Raw genomic sequence first — 22,849 nt, 5'->3', positions numbered from 1 at the left:
AGTAGTGCAACTGAAGGAAACTAGACGAGATCGAGAAGAAAATGCATAATACCAATGATGATAACTAATTTTTCAGTGGCTACAGTTGCTCAGGGATGGGCACTTGCAGTCTGGAGAATTCTGTTTGCCAGCTACATTAGATCCTCCACCAGCAAATTATTCGTACATAGCACCAGATGTATGTCTGCCAGGTACAAGATGGGTAGACGCTCACAAGGGAGTGTTTACGCTCATTTTAGAGCCTGTGTCTAGTGTACATCCTCAAGACAAGTATATTGACAGGTAAAATTTGAACAGAATTTCAATCATTCCTAGAATGTATAGTTGATTATAACTTGTACAAAATCTTCATAAATCCAGATTCCTTTCACTTTGTGGTTCTCTGGAAACTGGTCACATACCTCCACGAATTGGTGAAGCAGGAATGGAATCAGAGTTGAAATCTTCAATGTTGGAACTGGCCAGAGCGTCGCCGGCTGCATTAGTCCGCTCGCTTCCTCAGCTGCTGGATCAGCTCGTCTGCTTATTAGTCAGGCCTCCAGCTTTGCCGTCTCAGCCTTTGAATATAGCAGCTGTTGTATTCGAAGCTCTCGGTTTGCTGGTCAGGAATGTGACAAACCTACCAGATGACCAAGTCGATACCCACGGGCGTCATCCTCTACTGGCAACTTACACAGCATATCAATGCTGCTTACCGACCCTGTCACACACCTCGAGCGTCGTTCGAGCTCGAAGTAATCCAGATCTACCTGTTGAAGACCTAGAAATGGAAGCCCATACCAGGGGTCTGGATAGAACAGCCTCAATGCGTCAGGAATCGCCGTCTGTTAACAATCAGGCGGCAGGAAGGCTCCTGCATGAGGAGTTAGCTTTACATTGGGTTGTTTCAACAGGGCAGGCACGGGAACTAGCTATGACGCATTCCTGGTTTTTCCTCGAGCTTATAGTTCGCTCTATGGTGGTATCTTTGTCAGAGATTGACGGAGTCGAACCTCCAAGGAAATCGCGGTTTTCCCCGCAGTTTTCAGACGACGTTGCCACCCTCGCGGCGGCATTAACGTCTGAGGTGATCATACGCTGTGGAAAAGAAAACCGCACAGCTTCTAATCTTATTTCAAGCCTTGGAAATTTTCTCTCTGATTTACTGTCCATCATGGACAGAGGATTCGTTCTCTCTTTGGTTCGTGTCAGTTGTTGTTCTCTCTCTGAGTCATCTATGCATGTACCAGATTCTGCTGCACTATTTGCCCTCAAGCTTGATTTGGTCAGAACGATCTGTTCTCACGAACATTACGTGGCCTTGAACCTTCCCTTTGGAACTGGATACATGGGGTGGTCAGGATCAGCTCCAGCTTCGCCCAGTCCATCAACCGGGAGTTCCGGGAGTTTAATATCAACTCTGGTACCAGGAGACCGAGCAAGATTCTCAGAACTCAGTTCGGAGTTTAGACAGCAGCATTTCCTCGTTGGTCTGGTTCTCTCAGACCTTGCCAATACCCTCGAAATACCAAATCCTATGCTACAGAATAAAGCTATTGGTACTGTTCGCTATTTCATGGGCTGTCACGATGTAGATCCAAGGTACACAGATCCATCAGCTAAATCCCGTGTGGCTGCACTTTACTTGCCACTCCTAAACATTATAATGGACGCACTGCCACAACTTTATCATTGGGATTCTAAGGAGAGGAGCGTTTATCTGGACGAATCTGGTTCCATTACACAATCTGTAGCACTCGCAATAGCAGGAGGCGCGTCGACCGATGTAGCTGGAACGCAATGTCGAGTTTCCTTGAGCTCCGAGGCCACCAGGCATTTGTTAATGTGTGCTCTCTGGGTTTTAAAAGGACTGGAAAAAACAGCTTTGGCACAGTGGTGCTCTGAATTGAGCTCTAGACGTGTTCTGAGTCTGTTACAAGTCCTGAATATTGCTACGGCAGCGTTTGAATACAAAGGAAAAAAGGCATTGAAGAGATGTCCACCTCAAGCTGCTGCCACAAGTGACATTAGGTCTAGATTGGAAGACGTTATACTGGGTCAGGGAAGTGCCAGAAGCGAAATGATGCTGAGAAGAAAGGAAAGATCCAGTGGGGACCGACTAAGATGGAGAAAAGATCAAATGCCATATAGGTGAGTTGTTAATTGACAAAATTGTACTAGAAGTTTTTGCATTAATGTTTTTACTGTGGAAATCAGGCCAACTGAGCAGACCGAAGGCCGAGCTGTTGAGCAGGATGCTCATATTGAAGGGGCTCTTGCAGCTGAGGCTTCGCTTGTAGTTTTGGATACACTGGAGTCTGTTGTACAAGCTGATGGCGGAGGAGGTACAAAAATTGCTTCAAGTTCTATGATAAAAAAGAAAACGGTAGAAATGTTAATTTTAATACTTTTAATACCAACTTGATTTCATCTAATTCCAGGTGCAGTAGTCGGTGCGGTCTTAAAAGTTCTTCTTAGAGCATTGGCCAGAAATCAAAGCACCTTAGTTCTCCAGCATATGTTTAACACTCAAAGAGCTCTGGTATTCAAGTATCATAGCGCGCTTTTTGACGAGGAAAGCGAAAGGTGTGGAGACTTGTGTCTGACGTTGCTGACCAGGTGTAGTTCACCTTTAAGTGCAGTCAGAAGCCATGCAGCAGCTAGTTTGTATCTGCTAATGCGACAAAATTTTGAAATTGGAAATGTGAGTTGACGAAAGTTATTTGAAACCAGATTAATTGCTCAATTTACATTCAAAACAATTTCATGCATACATAACTAATCATGAGTTTTAAAAATTTTCCCCTGATAACGTTTTTCTTCATTTTCGTCAGAATTTTGCCCGAGTAAAGATGCAAGTAACAACTTCACTATCTGCGCTAGTTGGTCGTGGTAGAGCGCCGAGTGAAGGAGCTCTCAGGCGAGCCTTAAAGACCGTCTTGGTCTATGCTGAACGTGACACAGAATTAGCGGATACGAGTTTTCCAGAGCAAGTTAAGGACTTGTTATTCAATCTCCATATGATTTTATCTGATACTGTGAAGATGAAAGAGTTCCAGGAAGATCCCGAGATGCTTTTGGACTTGATGTACAGGTACACGTAAACCATTATTATACTTATTTAATAGGGAGGCAAAAGCATCTTCCATTACATTTACTTATCTTTGCGTAGTTTCACTTGGCGCTTGAAGCAAGTCTACTTCAAAAATGAAGGATTAATTTTGTAGCAAAAAAGATGATTATTTATAAAATTTCCTAGAATTGCAAAGGGATATCAAGGATCGCCAGATCTGAGATTGACTTGGTTAGCAAATATGGCGCAGCAGCATATGGAGAGGAAGAATCACACGGAAGCAGCCATGTGTCTAGTGCACAGCGCAGCTCTGGTTGCAGAGTATCTTCACCTTTTGGAACCCGGTGGAGGAGGCCGGCCAGTTGGTGCCGTCGCTTTGGCACCTGTGACACCAAACGCTCTCGAGGAAAGTGCGGTCGGAGATGACGTATTGGCAAGACGAGAAGAAGGCTTGTGTCTTGGGCCAGATTTTTCGGAAAGTGGTTTGGCTGGGCTCCTTGAACACGCGGCTAGCTCACTCCACGCTGCTGGAATGTACGAGGCCATCGCTGACGTTTACAGAGTGTTATTGCCGATAGCCGAAGCCGCTCATGATTATAAAAAATTAGCGAACATCCACGGGTACAATATTCTTTATGAAACCGACTATTCGTGAAAAATGTTATTTGGTTTCACACATTTCGATATGTTTTCACTTCGCTTATTAGGAAATTGCACGAGTCGTATACCAGAGTGGAGCAGCTTGCTGGAAAGCGTGTCTTTGGAACGTATTTTAGAGTTGGATTCTACGGAACGCGATTTGGTGACTTGGCTGGAGACGAATTCGTCTACAAGGAGCCCACTCTGACGAAACTTCCCGAGATATTTTCCAGGCTTGAGAATTTTTACGCTGAAAGATTTGGCACTGATAATACCGTAATAATAAAGGATTCGAACCCGGTAGATCCTAGTAAATTGGAACCGGACAAAGCCTATGTTCAAATAACTTACGTCGAGCCTTACTTCGAGCCTCATGAATTACGTCATAGGCCAACGGTGTTTCACCGAAATTTCAATATCAGTAAGGAAAAATTGAACTTTTTCGAAACTAATTGTCTATCATCAGCACCATGTTGACAGAATTTGTTTATTACAGAACGCTTTGTATTTGCTACCCCCTTCACTCCGAGTGGAAAGGCTCACGGAGAGTTGCGGGAACAGTGCAAGCGGAAGACGATATTGACTGTAGCGACGCATTTTCCGTATTTGAAGACGAGAATTCGGGTGGTAGCGAGAAAACTGATTGTATTAAGTCCCATCGAGGTCGCGATTGAAGATATACAGAAGAAGACAGCTGAGGTAAAAACTCTATTGCAGATAGAGCAGTATTGCTATTCGTGACGGAATTTTAAGGAAGGATGATCATCTCTTTATCACGATATGAAAGAAGTCTATTTGTCTTATCGCAGGTAGCAGCAGCGACTGCTCAGGAACCTCCGGATGCAAAAATGTTACAAATGGTTCTGCAGGGATGCATCGGGACAACGGTGAATCAAGGTCCAGCCGAAGTAGCAGTAGTCTTTTTATCCGGCCTGCGAGAGCAGAATACTCAGCCCTCGAGACTGCAGCATAAACTTCGGCTCTGCTTTAAAGACTTTTCTAAAAAATGTCTAGACGCTCTGAGGCGAAACAAAAACCTGATCGGACCCGATCAGCGTGATTACCAAAAAGAGTTGGAACGAAATTACCAAAGGTTGACCGAAAGATTGACACCATTGATCGCTTGGAGGTACGGTAAAAGAGCCCTATGAAATAATCATTAGGCATAATAGTACGTTGTGTCACACTAATAAAATATTCGGTTGTCAATATATCTGCAAATTTGTTTTTATACTGTTTCAGCGGACCAGCGTCAGCAAACCAGACGTTACCAACGTCACCGCGCTGGTAAGTTCCCTCGTTCTATACAGTTATCGATCGTATTCACCAAAGATATTATTATACTCGTATCGTATTGAAATATTCTTTCACAAGAAATCTCATCTACCAGAGTACTTACGAAAAAAGTACTTAAATACTCTAGTATTTATGCAAAAGGATTTTATATTTATACACGTATGGTGCCGTAATGTGTAGCACAAAAATGTGCGCAGAACTGCGATCTTAAAATTGGAATATTCAATGTGACCGAGAAAGTGCTGGCGTGTAATAGCAAGCATATAGCGCTTGATTCGCGAGCCGTAAAAAGGGCAATAAATTTACCGAGTATCTCTGATATATGTATATCAATGTCTAAGTCATTCGAGAATTGGCGAACATGTCGGGTAGCACATGTGTAGTATTTCGCCAAATATTTTATTTATACTCAAGTTTGGGTATAGTGTGCTATCATTTTATTATTCGAGGGTGGATAAAACTGAGAAAAATAACGTCTAGAAATACGGTTCTAACTATACCGAAACGCACAGTTGATGATATATTTTATAGCTCTCGAGCACATAGTATACTATAACAATTATTGTTACTTATAATAAGTAATGTACGATTTTGTATTGGAAAAAAACGAAACTTATATAAATATATACATTTTGTCATGATAGCCAAGCTACGAAAGCATATATCCGAGTGTGTCTTGATATCTCGATTGTCGCTCGTTCCCAACGATCGCGATTGATCCCAATGATTTGATCCAAAAAAAAAACCATAAAAAAACGCGTAGCTCACGATCTCGCGCCACTGGATATTTGAATAATTCGCAAGCCCTCCCGACAGAGTTCGCCAGGTGTAATGCACGTGTCGTGTTCGCTCGAATCAGCCAGAATAAAACCTGAGAGAGTCGACGGCGGGCCTGGGGGGCGGTAACTGGGCTCCCGGGGGATTACCAGCCACAGCTTTTTATCCCCCTTATGCATTTCAGAGTGGCCTCGCATATTCCGAGCTTCATATATGCTTCTTGCAAAGTACACATGCTCGTAACGTATATCTAGCAGGCGTATTCGCCGGGCCCCTGGGTGCACCGTCTCCCGTGTCACGCCTCGCTTTCGCGCACTGCGGGTGCTCGGTATGGAGACGGAAAGGGGCCGCAAGATCTACGTGGAAAATAAACTCGAATGATGAATAACGGCTTGCTTTTTACGAGAGGCGCAATATTTTCCTTTTTTTAACCTCTCGTAAAACCTGTAGTCTTGTGTATGTTGTACGTAGAACGCGGTCTACGCGGATCGTCTTTGCTGGGTTGAACTTTCAGCCTTTTTATTTACTCGGTATCGTTTACGCTAAGGGAGAAGTTAAAAATAAAAACTGCACGGTTCCCGTGGCACTATTGTGTAGTGTACAGAAATAGAAAATTCACCGATTTAAAGAGTTGTTCCAAGCCTGGATATGTTCGATTTGAAGTTCGGTTCGAGTTAGGCAAACCTTTCTGTACTACTTTGAAAATATAGCAGAGATGAGCTTTTTCAAATTTTGACGATGACCTCGCGGTGTTGCTTCTCGTTTACGTCCAACTAGATCTATATCGCAACGTCTTTGAATCCTTTCAAGTCCGTACTTCCTCCGTTTCAAAGAGAAAAACGTTTTTTTTTTCTTTACTCAGCAGAAACCCTGATTTAGACTCCAGTTTTTCAGAGTATATCTGGAGGAGATAATTTCATACGAATAGCGCCACGAACTATAGTTTTCGGGTTGGAAAATTGATTTTCACACGGACTTGCCCAGATTTGGGGAATATTTTCTTGGTCCTCTTGCTTCGATATCTACTCAGACAAATTCTTTGCGATCTGGATGCTAATCGGCCGGAAATCACTGTCAACAAGTCGTAGGAGCAACGAGTATGCTGCGGCAAACACAAGATTTTTAAAGTTTTTTTGTTTACTTTGATCAATTTCTTTGACTATCAAGTTGTCTTCTTTGTATCGGAATCCAAATTTTAGCGAAGGTTTTATTCGAGAGATGAAAAATTACCGGGTTTACCGAAACTCGGATGATAGCAACCCTGTGCTTTTATGTCTCGGATGCAAACACGTAGAATTAACATGAAGAAGTCCGTATAGCTTTGCAAGCGTCTGTGCTTATACCACTCACGTAATGGATCCAGGCTGCGCTTCTCGAGGCCTCGGCTCCTCCCGTACATGCGTATATAATTTTTACGGTGTCTAAATATTCAGGCTGGAGAAACGTCGCGTTCCGAGTAAAAAACCATGTCTTTTTCATTTTATTCTTTAATCACTTATCGCCGAAAACAGTGTCCCGTGCGCTTTCCATGTGCATTTATTACTCAGTCGAGTAGCTCCCCTGGTTTTCTTTGCTTTTTCACTGTTTTTTCCTCTCTTTCAATGCATTTAAAACAAAATGTATAGGGATATATAGGTATGTATACATACATGCTTGAAACTGAAAATTTTCGCAACTAATTTTTGTTCGGTCTCCCTCCGAATCTCACGATCAGTTGCGGGACCGTCGTTTAAGCCCTCTCGCCGTAAATTGCTGCGTGGAAAACTGTCGAGGAGCCCGAAGAAACTGAGGCTGAAAATGTTACGAGAACGGATTTTCCGATCGATCGACTCCGACTGCGCCGCTCGGTATCGGTGAACCATGCTGATTGCGGATTTCCAGGATCACGTTACCGTCATTGCCACGTGTAAACAAAGACGCGTGCGGATTCTTAGCTACAGGAGACAAGCGAGCCGTCCTTTTTTCGTCCAACGTTTTCCCACTTGGTTTCACCGTTTCGGTACCGACGTGATCCGCTTTTCAAATTTACCAAGTTGTTCCCGAAACGGAGGAAATCATGCTGACAACTCGCGCCCTCGTTTTTACTCACCGTTACTCATCGTAATTCTCTGAAAATATATTTCTCTACTATCCCGACTTATTTTAATACCCTGGAACGTTGAATTGATAGAGAAAATAAGTCTCGGATTATATGTTTTTTTCTTTTTTTGCTTTTTTTAAAATCATATGTCCGGAACTCGAACTGCTGCAAGTATCATGCATTTTCACGTCGGTAGTTCTAGCAGAACTGACTGGGTGCTCTTTTTTCTGTTTTTTTTTTTTTTTTGTTAGGTGGGGTTGAGCTAAAAAAGAGTAGGAAGAGATAAAAGGCCGGTGTTATCGTACTTTCACATCACACTTTCGCAAATCTTGAACATTTAGTAGATAAAGTTGTGAAACAGTCGTGAAACTCTGCGGAGAATTCGAAGAGGTAGAAAAAGGAAAATGGAAAAAATGAGATGAAAGAAAAAATGTTACCCTTATGTTGTTATCAGGATAACGAGAGGGAATTCTGCCAGATTATGCGGGATGGGCTGGGTGAAAAAGCAGAAAATCTGAAACTCGACTTTTTAAGATCCGTCCCGTAATGTCGGGAGAGAGGCGAAAAGGATGAACGAACCCTCGAACTTGCAGATTGTGGTTCGGAGGGGTGATACGAGCCTTCCCTCTAATCAAAGCTCGGACCGATTAACCCTCGTTAATATTAATTCAGCTCTACATTAATTTTTTATTAGCCCACTTGTCCCTCCGACGAACCGCTTTCTCTCTCTCTCCCTTTGTGCGCTTATTTCCACGGACCGCGTGCGTCGGTTTTAGTTGTTAAACTAACGCGCGCATCGCCCCGCGTTACCTCGCATTGGCATACCAAGGCACGCTCCTATCGGCACTCCGCGTTATAGCTGGGTGTGCATGTACGCAAATATGCTCACCCACGCACACCGCCTTCCCCGCGAAAGCCGGTACATATATATACCTTTAAGCGCGAGATGGACAACGAGCAAACTCGACTTTATCCCTCGTGGAAGTGGACCCGTGTAATTAAGTGCCGACCCACGCGCTATCCGCCGACCGTTGTCATCCGGACTCACCGGAGACAAACTTGCGGGCCGCGCCATCCTCCAGGATGAGATTCATCCATGCCGGGGGAATATTAACCCTTCTTTGCGACCGGCTTTTATACATATACGTATACCTACCTACTTGTGTCCAGTCGTCACGGAAATCCTCGAATAATGTAATTGTCCCGGAATTTGCTCCTGGACGTGGAAAATTTTCGCCGTTTCTTCTTCCTTTTTCATATATTACTTTTTTTTTTCCATTATCATCAGGCTTGCGCGAGATTCGTCTAGAGTTGTTCCAGGGTCGTTAGAATCCTGGATTACCAACCTTGCAGTGGCCACTGGTCACCGAAAGCCCGGAGGTCGAGGAAAAGTCAGGGGTTTCGAAAAATCGTCACGGAAGTCAGGGAAAAGTAAGGAAATTTCATGAAGGCATACGAACAAGACAGGACAAAAGCTTTCCAGAGGAGCAGCAAAATTGTAAGAAACTATTATTTCCCATATGCTCGCTTCCGTAACCATTAAATAAGTCGTAAACGTATTTTTGAATACCGATTGATCAGAAGCTTTGTTTATTAGACGCTCGATATTGTCAATATTGGTTCGGTTCTTAATCGAGACAAAATTGTAATTTGATCAGGAAAAGTCGGAGCATAGTCGGGTAATAAAATTTGCTCGAATATTTTTAGTGGGCACGATGCCAACGAGATTACCACGCACTGTGGAGAGGAGAGTAATTTTCAAATTGGAAATAACGAAGCTCCCAAAAATCTCTGGCCGCATCTAACGCCCATAATTTTTTATCCCTGCGCGTTAATCCGAATCGTACCTTATAGCCGTTTTTAACTCTGATTATAAGAAAGATTTTTTTTTTAAATGACAAGGTGCTACCGCAACACTAATGAGAATGATCAAAAATCGTTGGGGTAATCAATTTTTCAAACTAAACTCTGCCGGTCGCAGATTTGTAAGAAAAATGTCCAGAAAGTTTGTAAAATTTTCCACTAGGGATCCCGAGACAAAATACTTGACTAATCGAATGCTTGTAATTTAAATTCCATTTGAATTGGGTTTTTTCAACGTCCCTCTAATAACGCAGGCATTCGGACTTTAAAATTGATTTCAAATATTCGGAGCAGAAACCCGAAACATCTATACACATAAAATTTCGCTACCTTGCCTGAAATCCGCGAAATTCAAATCAATTGTGAAACATATACCCTCATATATATGTATATACATATATAGATGTAGAAAAAAAGATGAGGGAATTTTATTGAAAATCTTGAAATATAGGCAGATTAAACGAGGCGACAAATTATATATTTGATCGGTGTAACGACCGGGTCTCACGTTTCAGAGATAAACATACGTTAAAATTGTCTCATTCGCCGTTGCGCCGCGCAAATAACGTGAATACACGTTATAAGGTACATCGATGCGTTATTTATTATCACATTTGAGGAACGTTGACAGGCAAGGCGGTTCCGGCGTAAACTTTTCCCCCGCAATAACTGCCGGATGAATTTACTCCGGTTACTCGGAAGTATTATAGAGGGACTTCGGAGGGTTGGAGTCGGAGTCAAGGCTCGAGGGTTGAGGGAGGACCTCTTCCTGCAGGCTCGACTCGGAAACGGAAGCTAATTGTTAATAACTGCCGAGTCTCCGGGATCTCCGCCTCGGCGGATCTAATCTCTCGAGAATCTCTCCCCTCCCCTCCTCTCATTCCACGCCCTCTCTTCCTCCCTTTCTCAGCTTTCAGTCTTTCGCTACGTCTTGTCCGAGCCTGGTATGAGTCGGTAGAAACGCAGGGACTACGTTCGCTCATGTATTACGCAGGTATCAAGGGAGGAAACTTTCGGAGCTCTCGCGTGTTAATTGTAGCTTTATAACGTTACTGTTATACACGCCTACACCGAAGAGGAGCCGCCTTAGCATCTACGTCTGAATTAATTAGTCGGTGCAGTGATAGCGAGAGAGAGAGATGCCATGGTATATTGAATTGAAAACTTGGCATTCAGATTGAATCTCACGCGATCGAAATGATAAGTAACATCGCACCAATCGCGCAAAACTCGGTTGTAATTACTCCGTTTCTGCAGCTTCCTGGTTTTCAATTGACGTCTTAGGAAAAAAATAAAAATAAAGCTGACGCTTACAGGCTGCACGGTGGATCCCCTATTACCCTAAAAGTAACCAATTTTTTTTTATTCCCCTGTAAGCAGTCTAAAACTGAAAGTGTCCCCTAAAACCCTCTTATTTTTACCAGTTAGATGCTTGTTTTTTATCAACTGAAATGGACTGGAAAAATCAATTCGACGCTTAAAAACAATTTTTATGCTTTCAACTTAACATGGGAACAAAAAAATAAAAATAAAATCAAAAATATGCATTGAATCTCCAAACTCTTTTATAATTCATAGAACAATAAGTTTTACGGTTTAATTTAGTATCGTTCTCTACGGAATACGTGCGATCATCCCAAATTATTTTGTTCCTAAATTTAATCGGAAGTATAAACATTGTTCTGAAGCATCAAATTGATTTTATCGGTACATTTTAGTTGAAGAAAAGAAAAACAATTCAAGAACGTGAAAAATTTCCAACGTATTTTACATTAAACATTTCAACCGACTTCCGACACGTGTTAAAATTATCCGAAAACTTTTATATATAGGTTTTTTTCACTGTAATATGAATATATTTTTTTAGTGCAATCGAAAAAAATTCCAAAACGACCAAAATACCGGACACCCTGCTGTGTATATAGTTTTGCACTATTTGGTCAGTACTGCGAAAATATATTTGAAACCCAATGCCCCCTCATTTTCACAAAGCTTTCCCTTGTTTGCCCTAAAATTACCTGGCTTGAGCACCGCCAAGCCATTGTGCTGATTGAAAGTTTTCAAAACAAGCTATATGCTGATATTTGACGTGCCTTGGAGGGACTAAATTTCTCAGCAGTTGAGCGAAAGCCTCTCGCGGACAGGCATGGAATTAAAAATTCTCATTAAAACGACCCGACTCCAAAGAGTTGAGATCCAAGGAAAAGATAAAAGCGATCTTACTAACAGCGTTAACGCGATCATCAGTTCCCAGGTCGTTTGATCCGCGCTGCTCAAAGCTGATCCACACCATCAAGGATTCCGCGTGTAATCTAACGGTAATGTAACGTAATGTAACCCTGGTTGGGGATGTACGCGTATTATATAATAAAGAGTGACTCGCGACGCGATCCGACGCGAGGATAAATGCGGAACAAAGTTACCGTCGACACATGCACGCGTCGAAATGAAATTGTCAACGGAGCATCGGGGGGCGGGAGCCGCGGATCAAACCGGCGATGACGAACCCGCGGAAGATAGGACCCGAGGGATTTATTTGGCAGGATTCGGGTCCTTGGTCCTGCCGATCGTAGGGTGGAAACGGAAGGCAACGGAAGGAGTCAAAGGCCGCGGCAAACCTCGTCGCTCCAGGCACTCGAGTCGAGGGAATCGCACCCTTGGAAATGTATAAAACGCGGTGCCGGAGGGAAAAAGAGAATCACGCGCGATGCGAAAATTGTAACCGCGTAAAGGATCGCGAAAAAATTATTCGGTGGGTATAATACGTGTAACACGGGGAGATACCGCGGGGCTCTTGTTCGTTATATTGTTTAATCATGAAGCGCGTACCTGCCGGCAGCTTTCGGATATGCGATGTGTTTTTGTAAATTTGCGTGGGGAATTGGATTGAGATTTTGTCAGCAGTAAAACACACTTTTAATTTTCCGTACTGTAATATGTATAATTAAGTTTGTTAAATATACATCGGCATTACAGACAACGGCTTCGCTGTTAGAAATGCGGTGTTGAATGTCACACCGAAAATATTCTATAGAAGTTCAGGACGTTTTAGTGTCGAGAATCGAACGATGTTTAATTTTACACTATCCTACTGACTATCTAAAACAGACTGACCTTTACGCACATCTCTCTTGTTTACAATAATGTTTTTTCGTATCTCGTAACTACTTACTGGTTACAACAAGAGTTGGGAATATCATGTACCACATCGATCTGGATTTATTTACTTCGTAATTCAACAGTTTCACATAATTATTGCGTTGCGGGTATGCAAAGATTTATAATTGGATCCGCCGGTGTTCGGTATTTTTATACAGATATGTTCGTTACGTACCTGTGATGTATCGTACGATTACACCGCACTCCAGACACGTGAAACATCCCATGAGAAAATCGAACAAAAGAAGAAACACAGATTTCACGTCCATAATTTGGTTGTAAAATCCTGTAATTTTCAGGTTTTTTCATCAAATCGTTTCCGAGATCATTGCGGAAGTTTTTTGGACAGGCCGACATTCTTCTAAGAATCGGTTTTTGCGGATTCTAGAGGTTAGAAAACGCAAATATTCGCTGAAATTAAAAAAAGTGATTCTCCATTGAAACCAATACTAGCTTTCCTTATATCACTAAAGTTGACGAAAGTTACAAAATAAATAAATGAATAAATAAATAAATAAATAGATAAATAAAAAGCTATGAATTTGAAAAGACATAAAATTAACCCGTGCTTTATAGCCCTGGGGAATATTCGGCGGTTTACATTAGGCGTAAAACTACATCCGTGAAGGGTGGTCGGTGAAGGTTGGGGTTGCCAAGAGAGTGGTTCGAGTAGCGCCTGCAGCCAGCGGTGGTGAACCCTCGCGAAATTGGCCGCCAGTTCGATTGCCGTTGCTAAGAGAAAAGATAGCGATAAAGCAGAGAATGAGTAAGAGGGAAAAACAAAGGTATAGAAATAAGAGAGCGAAGAGTAGAGCAGCCGCGATCGGGGAAGAGAGAGAAAAGGAGCAAATTGAATCGCCTTCTTCTTCTTCTTCTTCTTCTTGCACAGCGCGACGGTATAAGGTAAGCACCTCCCTCGTCTTGTTCCTTCCTATACCTGCACCTATAAAACGAACCGTCGTCTTCCTTCCCAGGGTCGTTACACGACTCCCGCAGGGAAATCGGGAGACCCCAAAACTGCAGTATCGAGCTGCTCTTTGTCGCTTTGAGCTTTCGACTCTGTCTCGTAGGCAACTGCTGAATTATTTCCTCGAGTCCTGTTTCACGATCAGACGTGCCGAATACAGACCGCGGGAAAAATTTCGCTGCAAGTAATATCCTTCGTCTTTTTGATTCGGAACACTGCCCGACGTACACTTTCCGAAATGATCCGCAAAAAAATCGTGCCATCTAATAATCCTCGCTGCATTTTATTGCAAGTTGGCAAATGTGAAAAAAATTCAAATATAGGAACGACGGAAACTCGAACTTGGACAATTGGCGTTTTTGTACTCTTTAGACCGACAGCGTCGAGACTTTCGTGCCTATTTTACCTCGTCGCAGCCTGTAGCGACTGGCTACATGACGTAACTTTTTAACAAGCATTCGTCAGAACCGGAGCTGGGAATTGGTTCGTGGTTTTATATTTCTGAAATATTCCGGTGCCGGGACGTGAACGTGCGCCGCTAGTGTATAATGTTCGTTATTAAACAAATGCATAATTAACAAACAAGGTTAATTAGTCCGTTCTCCGCAATGGCCGTTTACACAACTTCCACTCCGGTATGGCTAATTCAGTGGAAATGGTAAATCACCTACGGGAATTTATCGTACCAGCTCACCGCAAAGAAATCGGGCAAAACTGTTGGCAGCAGCTAAACCAGGTTCCCATATAAACGGTTGATTGTTGCGAACGAGAATTGAAAAGAGTTAATTGACGGCGCAAGGCGGCCGCTAAAGAGCCACCGATTTGTGTTCGGGGAGCTTGCGGTCGTACAAGCCTGGGGGATGAAAAGCTTCTGCAGGATCGGGTAGACGCGGCTGGTAAGCTGCGGCTTGTCGGCTTGCACGGATGCTTTCCAGGGGATTGATTTTTAGTGCGGCGGTCGAGCCGCAGCACGACGAACAGATGGCAAAGTAAATTAGCTGGTAAATTAGGCAGGGAAGGAGACGGATTTAATTGTGTCTGAGTCTCTGTAACGCCCGTCGTATCGAACCCAACGGTACAAGGATATCCCTGGTGACTCTTCGACCCCTGCAAAAGTGATCGACGGATGATCGACACTCGCGGTTTTCAGGCGACGGAACGCGACCGCGATCGATGCCCACTAAGGGATGGATGGATTCTTGTCGCGAAGAAAGTGGGTAAAAGTAGAGAAAAGGGAAGCGGTAAGGTTATACGTATATTCGAACAAAGCCAATCGCGGTAAATCCGATCGAAACGCGTCGTTTCTCCCCCGCGGAAACCGCTCCATGCAAAGTTTCATCCGGAGCATCGACGTCTGCGGCGCAGCCGGCTTCCAACGCTTCTCCGCACTTCTGCACTTCGCTTGTCTTCTCGCATGTACTAGACGGATCGAATGCCTTATACGTGCTCGAATTAAACGACCCGTTCGCCATCCCCCGCGAAAGTGTCGATGCTGCAAAAGGTCGAACGAGACTTGGACCACACCGCGCCTCTCCCGTCTCCGGGAAAACCGGGGTCTAAGACGTCGTCTGCTCCACACACAAACACACACACACGCTTATCCGTCCCGCCTACTTTGCTCCCCGATAAACTGCAGTCCGTCTTCACTAGCATCCCGAGTCCCGCGGGTGAATTCCAGAGGTTGTGGGATGTCGGTTATACAACGTTAGGAAAAAAGATCGGCAGAACGTGTAGAACCCATGCGCGTCCTTGATTTATCTTCAGGTTCTCTGATTTTATTGTTTCGTTCGAAGCGAGGCTCGAACTCGATTCCGGAGATTTTTCACTGTCGAGGATATTTAACAATCTCTCTCAATATGCTTCGCAAAGCTTCGGGTGTTTTATTTTACTGGTAACCTACACGTTACATAATGATCCGCGTTCGATATTCATCCTATCCTTGATGGGTAAATCATTCTTACAACTTATTAATAGTTGAATGATTCTCACCTTCCGTCGCAGTACCTACTGAAAAATTTTAAACCTCTCAAAATATCCTCATAATTGGATCGACGAAGATGGTGTAATCGAAGCCCATTCTACCATACACGTATGTATGTTCCAATTGTAATTCATCATCCTTACACACGTACACCTTAATAGTTGTCTGGTAAAATCACAGAATCGCCTTCTCCTCGGCTTTTACACCATCGGAATTCCACGGATTCCAGGGCGTACCCCTGCACCTTGTAAGTAATAAGGCGAATCACCCGTTATCTAGGTACGACCGAGCATCTCGACGTCGAGATCGAGGGACTCGGTGCAGCTGGGGGGGTGCCTTCATCCCCGAAGCGCAGTGAAGCGTGGACGCGATAAGGGCCTCCCCCCAATCCCCCCCCCCCCCCCCCCCCACCCCACCCTCCTCACCTCGTCTTCCGAGCGCATCCCGGTAAGGCAGGGGGTTGGGGGTGGTCGAGGGTTGAGGTACACACCCTGGGCGCGTCTCGGGCGGCGAAGGTACACCCCGAGGAGCAGTCCCACAATTTATTCCAATATTCAGACGGGATCGACGACGAGGAGCGTCTCCGAGGCTCGGAGGTGCAATGGTGCAGGTGAGCTTGGTCGAATCGACGACGACGTCGACGTCGACGGGTCCGCGGTTTGCCTGCAATTTTATCCGTCGTTACGGTTTACTTACCGCGCCGGTAACCTTCCCCTCTGCATCTGCAGCGCGATTTGCCGGCCTTTACGTTATTTTTCACCCCCAGCCTCGCCTAGCTTTGGAACGAGGATACGCCGATTATGGGGTAAGGGGCTGAATCTCTGCACGCGGTGTAAATAAAATATGTTAGTTTTTCTTATCGCGGGTATTTCGAGTCCAGTTTTAGGTGTAGGTTTGATTAGTTCTTATTGGGATTGTGGGTACCGCAGGGGTGGATATATTTAACGGAAATCGTGATTCGGAATTTCTCAGCACCGCGATCTTTGCCCTCAGATATCGAGTGTGAATTACTTTTTTCTTTTGCGTGCAAGCCGAGATTTTTAAAACTTTGAAGCGATAATATCAGCGACGATATTCCACCCTGTATCCTACGTCTGATATAACTACCGTTCTCCAACCGGAGGGTAACTTTCGTGCAGCAGCTGGTGTGGCACGCTGTTCACAGTTGTATTGAATTCTTTAGGATCAGCTGCGCCCAGCCCGGATCAAGTTCTCCCGCTGCATCGCGTCTACGCGCGTTTATATCAATTTTTAATACTATTGCGGTTTTTAAACCTTCGCCGGCGAACGCCTCGTTACTCCGCCAAGCGTATCCTAAAACAGGCGAGTGAAAACCTCCCTCATCTCCGATCCGATTGCGAGTCGAAATGGTTGTTGCGTAGGTAGACACGCGCACACAGAGCCTCTCAAATCTTATCCTCATTCCGTGAAACCAACGAATTCCTCTTTGAGCCCGGTTTCCGCTGGCGGGGTCAGAAGCTCCGGGCATTCAATTTGGCGGTACGCACGGCCAGACGTAACGTCCTTAGGTATAAGGATGTGGGCCGTGGTACTCGACGGTTGCGGATAACTCTCGTATACCTAACCATAATAATAATATCCGTAAAAGAGAGACGCCCTCGAATATTCTCCGCGCTACCTTTTCGCGACGATTTCAGTGATCGAGGATAGCTCCGGGGGCGTGCGTGCGGAATTGTAAAAAATGAATGGAACCGGGGCGAAATAAGATGAAGGAATACAACGGAGAAATCTGATCGCCCCATGTGTTCCAATAACTTCTTGTTGCTCCTCTTTTACCTCTTCTTCTTCTTCTTCTTCTTCTTCTTCTTCTTCTTCTTCTTCTTATTCCACCACCCTCCATATCGGACGCGGTCGGGGTGTCGTCGCCTCTAGGCGTGTCATCTTGTCTCCGGTGACGGTGACGGCGGTGCCGAATTTCCCAGCAGGATGGCGTCCGGAATGCGTTGGGTATCCGAGCGTCCCGACGCTCGACGTCGGTCTTCGACCATCGCGGGCGCTTAGATTCGATTCGCGTTTGGTCGACCGACGTTTTCGTCCTTGTCCCACTTCTTCGGGACAGCGGTTTTCGCACACGTGTACCCGCAAGCTTGTATATTTCAGGATGTGCAGCGAGCTCGATTCGTTCGAACGGAAAACTTGCGGGGGTGGCGGTTGCGGGCCGGAGGAAAGAATGGAAATTTAGACGTAACGCGGGGAGGAAATAAAACGGGACGGAACACTGCGGAACTGCCTTGAGATTTACCGCTTTGATTATAAATAAACGCGAGTTGCGGCGACGGCCTTTTCACCTGCAATCGCGTGCGGAATTGGGAGAAGGAAAAAGCTGTAAACGCGGATACTTGCGTCACTGGGAGCCTGCGAAAATCGAAACGGAAGTTAATACAGGCCTGATCGCGCTGAACCGAAAGGGCCGGAAACCGCCGGCTGTACAAAAATCTTTGCCTCGATAAAGTTAATGGAACGGATTCGAATGATTGTTCAATTTCGCGAGGGTCTTAGATTCCGCTGAAGCAATTCTCCCTTTATTCTAAACGAACCTCCCCGCCCTGATTCCGAGTCGGAAAATTCAGGGAGAAACGAGAGGTGGAAGGCACCCGGAAAGGCGCATCTTTCCTCTTTGTCTTGTACATTATAGGTATACCTTATACCCGAGGTATGACTGCTTTTGCACGCGGCTCACCGTGACTCCAGACTTCCTGCTTCTTATTTTATTTATATACCTTATACTTCCTCTTACAGAAACCTTGTTTCATTGAAAATTAAGGAAACAATCTTTTTGTCGCTGGTACTCTCTTCGACTCCCTCGCAAAAGCGACTGTATTATCGCGACGAAGGGAGTTTATATCTTTCACTTAGCGAAACTCGCTGCATTTGCAAACTTATCAATTGGCAGGATAATTCATCTTCGTATTAGACCGAAAAAAATCAGTTCTCCCCGAAGCAACACGGCGTCGAACAGATTGAACAGCTGATTGTTTTCGGCGAATAAATCGAATAAAAATAATTAACGAGAGAATAATTTGCATGAAAATTGCCAGCTTTTAATTTTATACGTTGCTCCGACTTTGTACAGGGTAAAAAATGCAATAAACAAAAAAAGAAAGATCTGCATCAACGTTGCATACCGCGAATGTTTTATCGGTCGCAAACAAGACGCCAGGTGGAGAAAAACTAAAAAGAAACAAAAAAAAAAAAAACTATACCAGGTTCGTTCCTCTCCCTTTTCCCTCGCTCTCTTCTACTTTACGGACAAACGTATCCGAGCCCGAAAACAGAGGGACGTTTTACCGCCGGTACAAAGGCGGGTATAACCTGGCTATACTGCAGGGAGGTTGCCATCGAGCTACTGCAAAGATAACGCGTTCCCGGGTCTAACGCAGCTTTAAAGGATACCTGGACGGGCTCTGCGAGTTGGGCGGTAAAAGGGAATGCAAAGCAAAGGAATGGGCGCAGTCGTCACCGGCCTCGTTCTCCTCCTCGTCGTCCTCCTCGTCGTCGTCGCGCCTCCCTTCACGTCAGAGATTACGTGGCGGAGCGCGAAATAGAGTGCGGAGCGTGGCACCCCAAGTGGAGCGTTAACTCGCCCTTCCCTTCGATCCCTTTCCTTTCCTTTCCTTTCGTTCCCTTTCTATCCCGTCCTCCCCTTTCCCTTCCCTAGCTTCTCTCTTCACCTCGTCGTTTTTCCCTTCGCCGACTCTTGGCCCGCAGTCCCGAGCCGAATGTCCGACCGCGGAGAAGTGGGGGAGTGGAGGAGCGGAGGAAGAGAGACGAGGGCTGCCTTGGCTCGGCTTGCCTTGTCCCTTGGCTTTCGGTTCAAGGCGCAACGATCCCTGAACCCCGATGAGGAATCCGCGGGGGCCGAAAACAATTAGCCTTCACCCGCTACTCCGGCGTTCATCCATCCCCCGCGTTCCTCGCGGGACTTCGAAATTCCTATGAATATATCGATATCCCATTAGACGGAAGCGGGACCCGGATCGGCCCGGAGAGCGAGGCACGAAGGGGGGTGTTTGAAGAGTCGGCCAAGCTTCTTCCCCCTTTCCCTCCTCAATTCCGCAACGAAAGCTCCCACCCTTAAACTGTACATCCGTACATTATATATAGGTATATATGTATATATATATATATAGCAACTTCCGCGGTGCCGGGGTCGCGAAAATTCCTCCTCGCAGAATTTAAATTCGCAGAATGATGCACATGTGCGGTATACGGTACATCTTATAATGTACTAATATATAATATATATGTATGTATAGAATATAATTAAAACTGCGTACCTTGGAAAGATGAGTAAATATTTACGCCAGGATGAAGAAGCGTTTTTGGGGGGTAGCCTCGGGGAACGAGGTACGCGAGACTTTTTTCCTCCCCGTGTAACAGACGTGGGATACGTCGCAAAAACCCGCCGTTTCGCAAGCGATCCTCGCTCTCTATCGCTCTCTCGATACGAAGGTACGCCCATTTTTTACCTTCCCCATTTGCCAGCCCCGCGACGCTGCATACCTAACATGCAGGACCTAGATGCGAGGACCTCTCGAGGAGGTTTAGCTCAAGAGCCAAAAGGACCGCGACCCTTTATGCTTATCGCACGACGTCTTCGGATATTCCCCGAAATTTCTTTTCCCAATCGAAACTGTTGGCGGTATTTTTTTCTCGGTCAAATCGTGGGGATATATTTCGGAAGATCGACTGGTATATTCATAGCTGCGCGATATCGCCTTCGAATGCAACTTGAGCTGATTCGACATCCGAATGCGATGAAATCGTCGTATCGGCGCTGATTTTTGGTGACCGTTTCAGCTCTTGAAACGATTGTACGAGGGGAAAGAAGAGAAACGAAAGCAGCTAAAACAAAAAAAAAAAAAAGATAAAAACGAACAGAGCGGAACGCGACGTGGATAATTTGCGAGGAATTTTGCAAGGCCTGCATTTTAATCGACAACAGCAAATATCGCGAGGCTTCGTGAAATGCTGGTGTCAGAATTTCGAGGCAGTTTGGCAAATTATGAGGGGGTTGAAAGTAATCGTTGTTGGCTTATATACCGGGGAACGTTTACAAACCTATACATGTATGTATACATACATGCACACATGTCTACGTATGTGCATACCTATATACACACACTGTACAGGTAATTCGAGTACATATTTTCAAGGTAAATAGACACTGGCGTACGTACGTATGTTATTATGTACATGTTATGTGGTTCATACGTGTTTGCCCATAAAATGATGCCGTGCAAGCGTTTACCCTTGGCAAGTTCTAAGGGCGGGACCGTAGGGGTGGGGTTGAAATTCCGAATTTGAAAAGCTCCGAAAGCGCCAAATTCTGAATTTTTCGTAGGCGAAATTTAAAGTAAAGAAATCAAACTTTGACGAAATATCAGTGTTTCAAATTGTCCGAAACCCGACAACTCAAAGTTCCGAAAGATTCAAAAAATGAAACATCGAAGTTCCGAATGATCCAAGACTTTCAGTCCTGTGAATTTCCGGCTTGGTGAAATTTCGCCAATTTAATCTTTCTTTGTTTCGGATTTTCGATATTTTTACGCTCGGAATCCTGGTCATTCTGATCTTCTGTTGTTCTTATTTTTTACACCCAATCGTTGAGTAAATTTACGCCGTTTAACTTTCGGAATTTTACTCTATCGAAACTTAATTTTTCGGAATTTTGCTTTATCGTAACTTGAATTTTCGAGATCTAGCATTTTGGAACTCTGAGCCGTCGGGTTTCCGCACATAGAAAGCTTCGTTGTTTCTTCAAAGTTTGATTTCTTTACTTGAAGGTTCGCCACCAAATAATTCTGAATTAGGCGCTTTCGGAACTTTTCAATTTCGGAATATCAATCCTGCCTCGGATTGTAAATCAACAAGTCTGCTAAACCATAATGCTGACTGTAAACAGGTGATGAAAGAAAAAAAAAAAGGAATAGAAGGAAATGGAATAGCGAAATGCTAAAATGTTTAAAATGACCGAAATTTATAGGTCGGTACGTTTGAAACAATTTTTTATACTCGCGGTGCCGGCACGTTTCCGCGATTACTGTACAGCACCATAAATCACTAGCTAACAATAAGGTAAATCTAGCGGAGTCGGCACAATTTTTTTCTTTTCATATCTTTTTGCTCCTCAAACTGAAATGTATAAAGTACCTTTTTCCTCGTTGTTCGCTGCTGGAAATGCGGGCGAAATTGCTTAACGCTGTTTTTTCTACTTTTTTTGCACGAGTGTGTGTGTGTGTGTGTGTGTGTATGTGTATGTTTGTATGCGCGAATAATAAAAACAAAGAAAAATAAACAAAAAATTATACCTCTACTGGTTTTTCTAGTGAGAAATTGCAACCCCGTAACTTTTATCTTCTTTTTAATACCTGCTGGGCTTTCAAACTGATCCGATAAAAAAACTTCATCAGTTTTCATCATTGATTTTATATTCAACGTTTCGTACGTATAATATAAGGATGAAACGGTGCTGCGGGGGGAGCTGGGGTCAGTTCGTGTAATCTTTTGACGATCCCAGAACGAATTTGCATGTTTGGATATGCAATAAATTCGATCGCGAATGTGATCGGCGTACAAAAACCGCGTGTCTATGAAAGTAGCTTGTTTAAAAAATCTATTACAGCATCTATCAAATTGATAAATTCGTAGGCCACAAAGATACCTTAAAAAAAAAAAAAAAAAAAAAATACGCAAATAGCAAATACCGAAATTACACAAACAAACGCTGTGAAATTGATGCTTTATTTCCAGTCACTTCAACACAATCGACAATGTCACTTACACAGTTTTCCCTTGCCACCCATCCAAGCATTTCTCTACCTAATTCCAGCGTACAAAATCTTTGTACTTTTCTCGAGAGCCTCGCGCTTCTCGCGATTACAATAATTTGAAAAATACGACCACACCTCCCAAAAAAATGTCTAAAAATGATGTGATTGTCCGTTCGCCGATCTCTTAAAAAAATTCTACCATTCCGATCCGTTCGGGTCGATCCTCAACAGAGTCGATACG

General features: G+C 44.2%; 1 protein-coding gene across 7 annotated transcripts in view; it reads left to right on the top strand.

Moving 5' to 3' along the window:
- The window catches only part of Zir (dedicator of cytokinesis), a 58,805-nt gene that overhangs the window by 3,548 nt on the left and 32,408 nt on the right, over positions 1-22,849 (top strand). For 3 of the 7 annotated variants that reach the window (XM_046632335.2, XM_046632333.2, XM_046632334.2), the window contains exons 11-21: positions 77-282; positions 361-2,130; positions 2,197-2,324; positions 2,421-2,683; positions 2,814-3,073; positions 3,239-3,673; positions 3,760-4,112; positions 4,188-4,390; positions 4,501-4,820; positions 4,934-4,978; positions 9,133-9,386. In XM_046632335.2, coding sequence (XP_046488291.1) covers positions 77-282; positions 361-2,130; positions 2,197-2,324; positions 2,421-2,683; positions 2,814-3,073; positions 3,239-3,673; positions 3,760-4,112; positions 4,188-4,390; positions 4,501-4,820; positions 4,934-4,978; positions 9,133-9,292 — 4,143 coding nt within the window. In that variant the 3' untranslated portion in view covers positions 9,293-9,386. Of the gene's footprint in view, positions 1-76; positions 283-360; positions 2,131-2,196; positions 2,325-2,420; positions 2,684-2,813; positions 3,074-3,238; positions 3,674-3,759; positions 4,113-4,187; positions 4,391-4,500; positions 4,821-4,933; positions 4,979-9,132; positions 9,387-22,849 lie in introns of those variants that run through there. The other 4 variants (XM_046632337.2, XM_046632339.2, XM_046632336.2 and 1 more) reach the window with 2 other exon arrangements.

This window comes from Neodiprion pinetum, chromosome 6, assembly GCF_021155775.2.
Source record: "Neodiprion pinetum isolate iyNeoPine1 chromosome 6, iyNeoPine1.2, whole genome shotgun sequence".
Lineage (NCBI taxonomy): Eukaryota > Metazoa > Arthropoda > Insecta > Hymenoptera > Diprionidae > Neodiprion > Neodiprion pinetum.
Note: the sequence above shows the minus strand (reverse complement) of the source record. Positions and strands in the feature narration are given on the sequence as shown.